This window comes from Populus alba, chromosome 18, assembly GCF_005239225.2.
Source record: "Populus alba chromosome 18, ASM523922v2, whole genome shotgun sequence".
Lineage (NCBI taxonomy): Eukaryota > Viridiplantae > Streptophyta > Magnoliopsida > Malpighiales > Salicaceae > Populus > Populus alba.
This window is the reverse complement of record NC_133301.1, coordinates 5717342-5724509: the sequence shown is the minus strand read 5'-3', so window position 1 is coordinate 5724509 and position 7168 is coordinate 5717342. Positions and strand designations below refer to the sequence as shown.

Here is a 7168-nt window from a genome sequence, read left to right as displayed (position 1 = left end):
TTATGTTCTAGTTGTTCAATCTCTCATTCTTTGGTGTGACAAAATAGGAGCAATTTATTTGTCTAATAATTCATTGTTTCAAACAAAATACATTGAAATTGACTTTCATTATGTTTGTGATCAAGTCCTATGAGGTCAACTTCTTGCCAAACTTGTCTCTACAAAGGATCAATATCTAGATACACTCACAAACTCGCTACCCTCTGTTCGAATTAACTTTATGTGTGATAATATCTGAATTCGTTCCTAACCTTTTCGATTAAGGGGACATGTAGAAGAACAAGATTCTTCAACAAGAGAGTCTTCAACTTTATAATCTCATCAACAAAAGAGTCCTCATTGGCAAAACAATCCCCAGCTTCAGAAATTCAAAACACCTTCAACATACTCCACAGCAGACTCCACATCTTTAGAAAAATAGCTCACACTTTTTAAATCTTGAATCCGCATGAGGTAGAGGCAACTAAATAGGATACCGGTTAGAATTAATGTTCTATTTAAAATTCTTGCATGCACATAACTTACTAGTTGATAGAAATCAAAGTATTTGGACTTATCAGAAACTTGGTCTTTCTCTACAATTAAGAACAGCGGCAGCGCACAAAGTAAAACTCACCTGAAAATGAAAAATATTACAGAAGGGAAAAAACTATAAATCCTAAGAAAAACTATAACACAAGGGTTCATTTTATGCACAAAATGGATAGCACAGAACAAGACATCATATGATGACATGAAGGTGGCCCAGTCCAGCAAAAGATCCACTACAAACTTCGTAATTGGACTTGATAAGATTATGCACATAACATTCTTAGTATTTACATAACAGCCTTAGTAATTTGCAGCAGCAACATTATTTTAGCATACAGACTGCTTGATCTTCTGACTTGTCACAAAGGCCACTAGAATACACTGCATTGAAGGATTCACTTCCTTGCATATGATCCAGTTGTAGCACCATTAGGTTTTATATTGTGTTGACTGCACAGAATCTCCTGTCTTCGCTTGAACCACCTCTCGTTTTGATGAACACTGGAGGAATTAAACCAATCTTGGTTGAACTCTCAAGATTTCTGAGTCCCATCAAGGTCTTGAAGAAACTAGGCTGAAAGCGGACACATTTATATACATCACAAGGTAGTTGTCAATGCATTTCTGCATCAACGAATTACTTATTCCATAAAGGTTGAACAGACTACTTATTTTACGAAGCCTGAGGTTTGACCCTCCAAGAAGGCTCCAAGTAGTGACAGACGGAGGAAGTTTGCATTTTTCTTCTTCAGCATCATGAAATATAAGGATTCCGAACTTTTAATGTAAGGATTGCCACTAATTTAATATGGGAAACTTAAAGTCAGGTATCATTCTAAGGAAAATTCTCCACTTCAAGATTTCACTCTCCATTAAAAGCCTCATCTTCCGATTTCTACTGCAGAACTAAGTGGTGTCTTTTCTTGCTTATTGTTACCAACTGAAACTGCAAATGGCCAAAGTTCCACTATAAGTCTAAAAAGTTCTACAGTGCAAAAAAGGAAAAGGAAAAATCATTGGACAGTTATCAACTTTATCAAAAAAGGAAAAGTAAACGCACGTTGTTGAGTGGAAATCTCAGTGCTCTTCAGTACGCGCAGTCTCTTTGCTGTAGATACAAACATACTGCAGGAAACATACAACTTCCTTAGAATCAGAAATAAAAGATAGAAGTAAAGCTGTCACAATGAAGGCTTGAATGATTGTTGAAATTTCCAAGCACCAGCTATTGACAATAGGTAATCACTAGTCAAGTAACAGTTTGTCTTTGCACAATTCTGATTTTATCGATGATCTCAGAATGAAATCTCTCTTTCAGTTTTCATTATTAGACAAAGAATTTTTGCCCCTTTATAGTAATGGTTAAGGTTTTAGTTATGTCATTTTGAAATGATCTAATACACAAAAGCTGCTGGCAAGGGAGGTACACAAAAACTTACTGCCATGGAACATCCCCAACAAGAATCCTGTCTCCTTCATTGTCCTCATAAACGAGAGTATATTCCCCACTTCCAGAAACTGAACCTGCATTTGCGTTTGCTTCTTTCACCTTTTTGTCATTCCTAGGATCAGCAGTTTCTCTTCGAGCTAAAACAAGAAAATAACAAGTAAATAACCTGATATTTGAGACATGAACACGATGCACTTAGACCATGATTGTCTTTTTATCTAACCTGCAAGAAGACCTCTGAAGAGTTCATCTATGGCAACAGAGAGTTTCTCGTAACTGTCATAGGCATTGAGGTTTATTTTTCTTCCAATAGGGACTCCTTCCATATTGATCTTTACAAACAAGTCATTTCTGAAACTGTCAGGTTTTAAGCTACTCCCTTCTTTTGGAGTTTTATTTGGTGACTCAGATACCAGCTTTGGAGTACTGCTACCTGCAAGGTTTTTCCTAAACGACCGGATTGGAGGCCACCCAACTACTGGTGCAAGTGCAGCTCTGCTTATTTAAATAGACAAATTCATAGAGCAGAAAATAAACATCAGATTTTTGCCAGCAATAAAATTCAATTCAGCATGGATTTTTATTCCTAGCAGAACATTTCAATTTAAGTATTAGCACAAGGTTGTGTTTACTCGACACGGAAATATATGCCTAGGTAATTCCATGATAAATTTGGTGGGTGTGAGGAAATCCATAAGCTACAAAAGTAAAATGCTAGGATTGTGCATGGCTGGTTTTGTAACTACCATTATTAAGTTATATAGCTCTGCTGCGATGATATGAAACACAAATTACTTGATTAAACGGTTGAATTGTCAGTGCATGACTGTTAGAGGCAACCTGCGGACTAGATACTTACCAGAAACAAATTAATATGTGCGTGGTGAAGATCTTTAAGTTCAATTGTGGCCAAAACCTTGCTAGAATGTCAGGATATCATGAAATGGGCCATTTTAGGTATTCTATCTGCATCCTATAATGATACCATTCTGTACTAGGGCCACAATTATCATGATATGGACAAAATCATTTCATCTATAACAATTACTTGAGTAACTTTATTTTGATCATAGAGAATCATATGAATGTACTGTGCTGCCTTTTTCTTTCATAATCCTCTAGTTTTGTTTCATGTGGGTCGATCAGCAAGTAAAACTGGAACAGAATGATTATGATCAATTTCCATCAGCAGTTAGAAAAGGTTGAGAAAAGCAGGATAACCTTTTATGACAGCTATTGGTCCCAGCTGTGGTAGCAGGAAATGCGACACTAGAAGAGGTAGAACATGCCATCTTATCTGGGTACTGTAATTCTTCAACTTTAGAGCACTGGAGAAATGAAGGCTTAGGCTGCAGTAACTCCTTCTGGGTCTCCCTGTGAAAAGTCGCAGAATGCAAGGGGTTGCTTAACCATGGAGAAGAGAATAACTCCTCAGCTCCTTCCTCGTAACCTGAGAACTTCTTGCATTGCTTTTCATCTGTATCTGTAAACCAGAATCCCTCTGATGGTTTTTCTCCAGCTGTGTGTTCAAGTACTCTTTTGGCTCCATGAGTGGTGTGATTGGTCTTGTAAACAAGGGATATTTCTCCTGGAGGACCAAGCCTCAACTCTAGCTTTTTTTCCTCTGATGCTTTGTGGCTTTTATGCCTTTCTTCTTTCTCAGATGTCATAGTGAAGCCCTGAATATATTCCTCCATCTTTCTTTACCAGAAAATAGAGATGAGCAGACAAACTTGATAATATTCTGCTTCAATCCTTTCTCAGGAGCTGATGTTCAATTAGGAGGTAAACAGTGATATAACTTGCAATGAAAGAGGCAAACTGCAAAAGGAAATGAGAGGGTAAACAATTCAACAAGACAATAGGAGAAATTAAGATCTCGAGTGCTAAGGTTTAGGCACATAGATTCCTCCACTCCTATACAACTACTTTCTAAAGCTAGCCTAAAATTTATTCTAATTTTTCTGAAGAAGGGGGGGAAAAGGAGCATCAACAACCTGAAAGTACAAACTCGACTCTAAGAAGGAAACACAGTATCGAATGGCAAGCTGCCTCGGGAGTTATAAAGCAAGTTGGCATTTTGACTCTGCTCAACTTTGTCTTCATTTCCACTAAATGGGGATAAGATAAAGACTGAAAGGATGGAGCAACAAGATACAAATGCACATAAATTTCTTGACCCCAAACTACATAGTAATTTTCTTTCAAGGATTTGGATTTTTTTTAGCCAACTTTTATATTCCGAGTTCAGATTTCTTCCCCATGAAATCGTAAAAAAAACAAGCCTACGATTTTATGTTGTTGGGCTTGACAATAGTGGAAGTTTGCTTGAAAAAGAAGCCCTCGGGACACGGGAAATGTTTTTATGCTGAATGAGAGAAAACAATTTATAGAGTAAATAGTTGTAGAAAAAATATTGAGTTTTTGAATATATTCATTTTTTTTATGATACAAAATATTTATAGATCTTAATTATATTAACTCATTTCAAATATGAAGAGTAATGTATGATTGATTAGTAAAAATATTAATATTTATTGTTGATTGTAGTATCTAACATTATTATTGGTGGAGAGCTCGGTGAAATGTCATTCATATGTTAGTGAAAAACAGTCATTTATGAGAAGAAGAAGAAAATGAAGAAGTTTGATTTGCATAAAACAAGGTACGTGTTTGGACTATAGTCATTGGAAAAAAAATACGGCTCAAAGAGTTTGTTAATAAGGGTATATAAAAAGTTTGTGTACATGGATATAGATGGTGGCAACATCTCGTTTTGACTCCTTAAAACTTGAAAAAAGATAAAATAAGAGGAAAAAGACTAGTCAGGCTAGGCTGCTGCGAGAGTCACCGTTTGGGTCTAGCCCAAAAAATGTGGTTTATTTTTGGCTAACATTGTTAGCCATTCGGCTAGCCATCTTTGACTGCAATTTCTAGCCATTCACGGCTGGAGCTTCTTCTTTGCGTACCATCATTTCCTAATCAAATTTTAAACAAATCATCATAAGTATTACGAAAGATTTATATATATTTCTTATAGTCTACTTTGAAATTTGAATTCCAGGGATGCACAGCTAAGCTGCGTTACAAATGGCAAAATCTATCAATAATGCACTAAAAAAAACAATAGACAGATAATGTCCAAGACGAAGCATTGCTGCTACCCTATTCAAGAAGCAGCGTCCAAACCTCCTATGATGGTCCCTTAATAGCAGACTGACGTTGACATTACGAGCTTTAGCATTCCTTTTTCCAGCAATATTCTGTTAATGGTATTTTTTTGAATGATGCCGCCTCTCATCTCATTGTCAAGCTTCTATCAAATAATGCTCTTTACTCCTAAGCCTACCATGAGCTTGGTCTATATAGGACCAGTATGAGGCAATTGAATGGCAAACTTTATGTCTCTTAAATCTTAATTATAACAAACAGTAAAATGCTTTTGACTTTTGCTCAAGCAAGTAGCTAAAAAAAACGTGTGGTAGTGACTAGTTATCCCTGTTGGGGACGACTTGCGAGCCACTAGTCGAAGGGTCCACCCGCAAGTGAACCCTCTTGGCTGCTAGGGAAATGTCTCAAACACATGCAGCAGCTCAAGAGTAGATTTCCCACCTCACCACCATCAACTAGCTGGCCTGCCCTGTAACAAGTTATTTTAATGTGGCATGTAGAATTGTGCAATGCCATTGCTAGCTAGTAGTGTACATTGCTGAGAGCAAATTAGTGAAGGATACATCATGGAAATTGTTGAAACTTTCATCTTTTTTGGCATGCTTTTGCCACCCCGAGCTTGATGGGTGCGGGAGGGAAGCCTGCCAGGTCATGGAATGCAGGAGCCAGATTTTGTTCTTTTTCGAAGGAATCAACGGGATTGTTGAATGAATTCATTGAACAAAGATCAAGTCATCCATTTCATCATTAGCATCACAACACTTCATGCACCGAGCATCTCTTGTGGCTTGCGGACCCCTACAATCCCACTTACTTAGATATGACAGAAAGCTGCACTGACAATTCCCAACTTCACTCTCGGGGTTGCCCTTTTACTACCTTTCTCCTTTTTATCGCCTTTCCTTTCAATTCTAGATTGTTATTATCACTACAATTTTGCCTACCTACGTATCTATTCCTCTCACTTGTGCAAATTGCATGCTTGGTGTTTGTGGCCGTGATAATGGTTTCAAAAGGAACAATAAGGTTCATGTGTATCTTCTTCATTGCACCTGTAAAATCTGCGAGCATACCCCTGAGCTACAAGAAAGATACACAATCTTTTTAAATAGTGGAAAGCGATACGGTGATAATTACAAACCTCAAGCTGATTGCTTTGTTCATCATGATTGGTTGTTTTAATAAAACTATAGTTTTCTTTATCTGTTATATCTATGGTTGACTAAAACCCATTTTTTTTTATTAATATGGCTGTTTGGGCTAGTTTTTGCATATCTCGACTAATCCTACAAATCTTGAAATTGACAACTATGTAAACTTTCAGTAACTCTGATGTTTATGAGACTCGAACAAGTGATCTTTAGGGAACAAAACTTAGAATCTAACTAGTTAAGTTACACCCTTCAGAGTTTGTGAGACTAAAACCCAGTTTTGCTACGTGGTAGGATTGTGTTTTTGCAAAAATTTAAATTTTTTTTTAAATTAATAATTTTTAAATTTTTTTAATATATTAATATTAAAAATAATTTTTTAAAAAAAACAACATTATCCTAATTTATTTTCAAAAAAAAACTTTAAAAAAAAAATCTACTACTTTAATAAACACTTATCTAAATCATCATTGACACACAACTGAACGCATTGTTTTCATATCTCAATCATTTCAAAACCAGATGGAGGATTGAATATTGTTTCCCTTTGAATTGTATGCCAACTTGCACAGGGAAGATGTTGTCAGCAACAGGGGCGGGATTAGGGGGCGGGGGCTTGCAAGGAAAAAACAATTTCTAGTTCTTTTTTTTTTAATAAATTAGATTCTTAACTTTAAAAATAAAAAAATTTAAATTTTAGCCCCCCTAAAATTTTCTCTCTAATTTTACCATCCCAAAAAAAATTTCTTAGCCAGCAAGATACTTAAGGAGAATGAACAGCAAAACATGACCTAAAGCTAAAAGTAGAAGAAAAATGAATTTTGGTGTGCAAGGAAACCTTTTTCCATAATAAAATTTCAATACT

At 36.1% G+C, this 7168-nt stretch overlaps 1 protein-coding gene across 2 annotated transcripts; it reads right to left on the bottom strand.

Moving 5' to 3' along the window:
* Nucleotides 1-652: 652 nt before the first annotated feature.
* Nucleotides 653-4182, bottom strand: LOC118040667 (auxin-responsive protein IAA18). Of its 2 annotated transcripts, none has more exons than XM_035047663.2 (5): nt 3203-4182; nt 2205-2476; nt 1971-2118; nt 1592-1656; nt 653-1105 (listed from the first exon to the last, which is right to left on the bottom strand). In XM_035047663.2, exons 1-5 carry the CDS (start codon nt 3676-3678, stop codon nt 1101-1103), a joined length of 966 nt encoding a protein of 321 aa, XP_034903554.1. In that variant the 5' UTR covers nt 3679-4182; the 3' UTR covers nt 653-1100. The 2 variants fall into 2 exon arrangements, with proteins under 2 accessions (XP_034903554.1, XP_073262177.1); XM_073406076.1 differs by having other exon boundaries at nt 653-1477; nt 3203-4180.
* Between the last annotated feature and the right edge of the window lie 2986 nt (nt 4183-7168).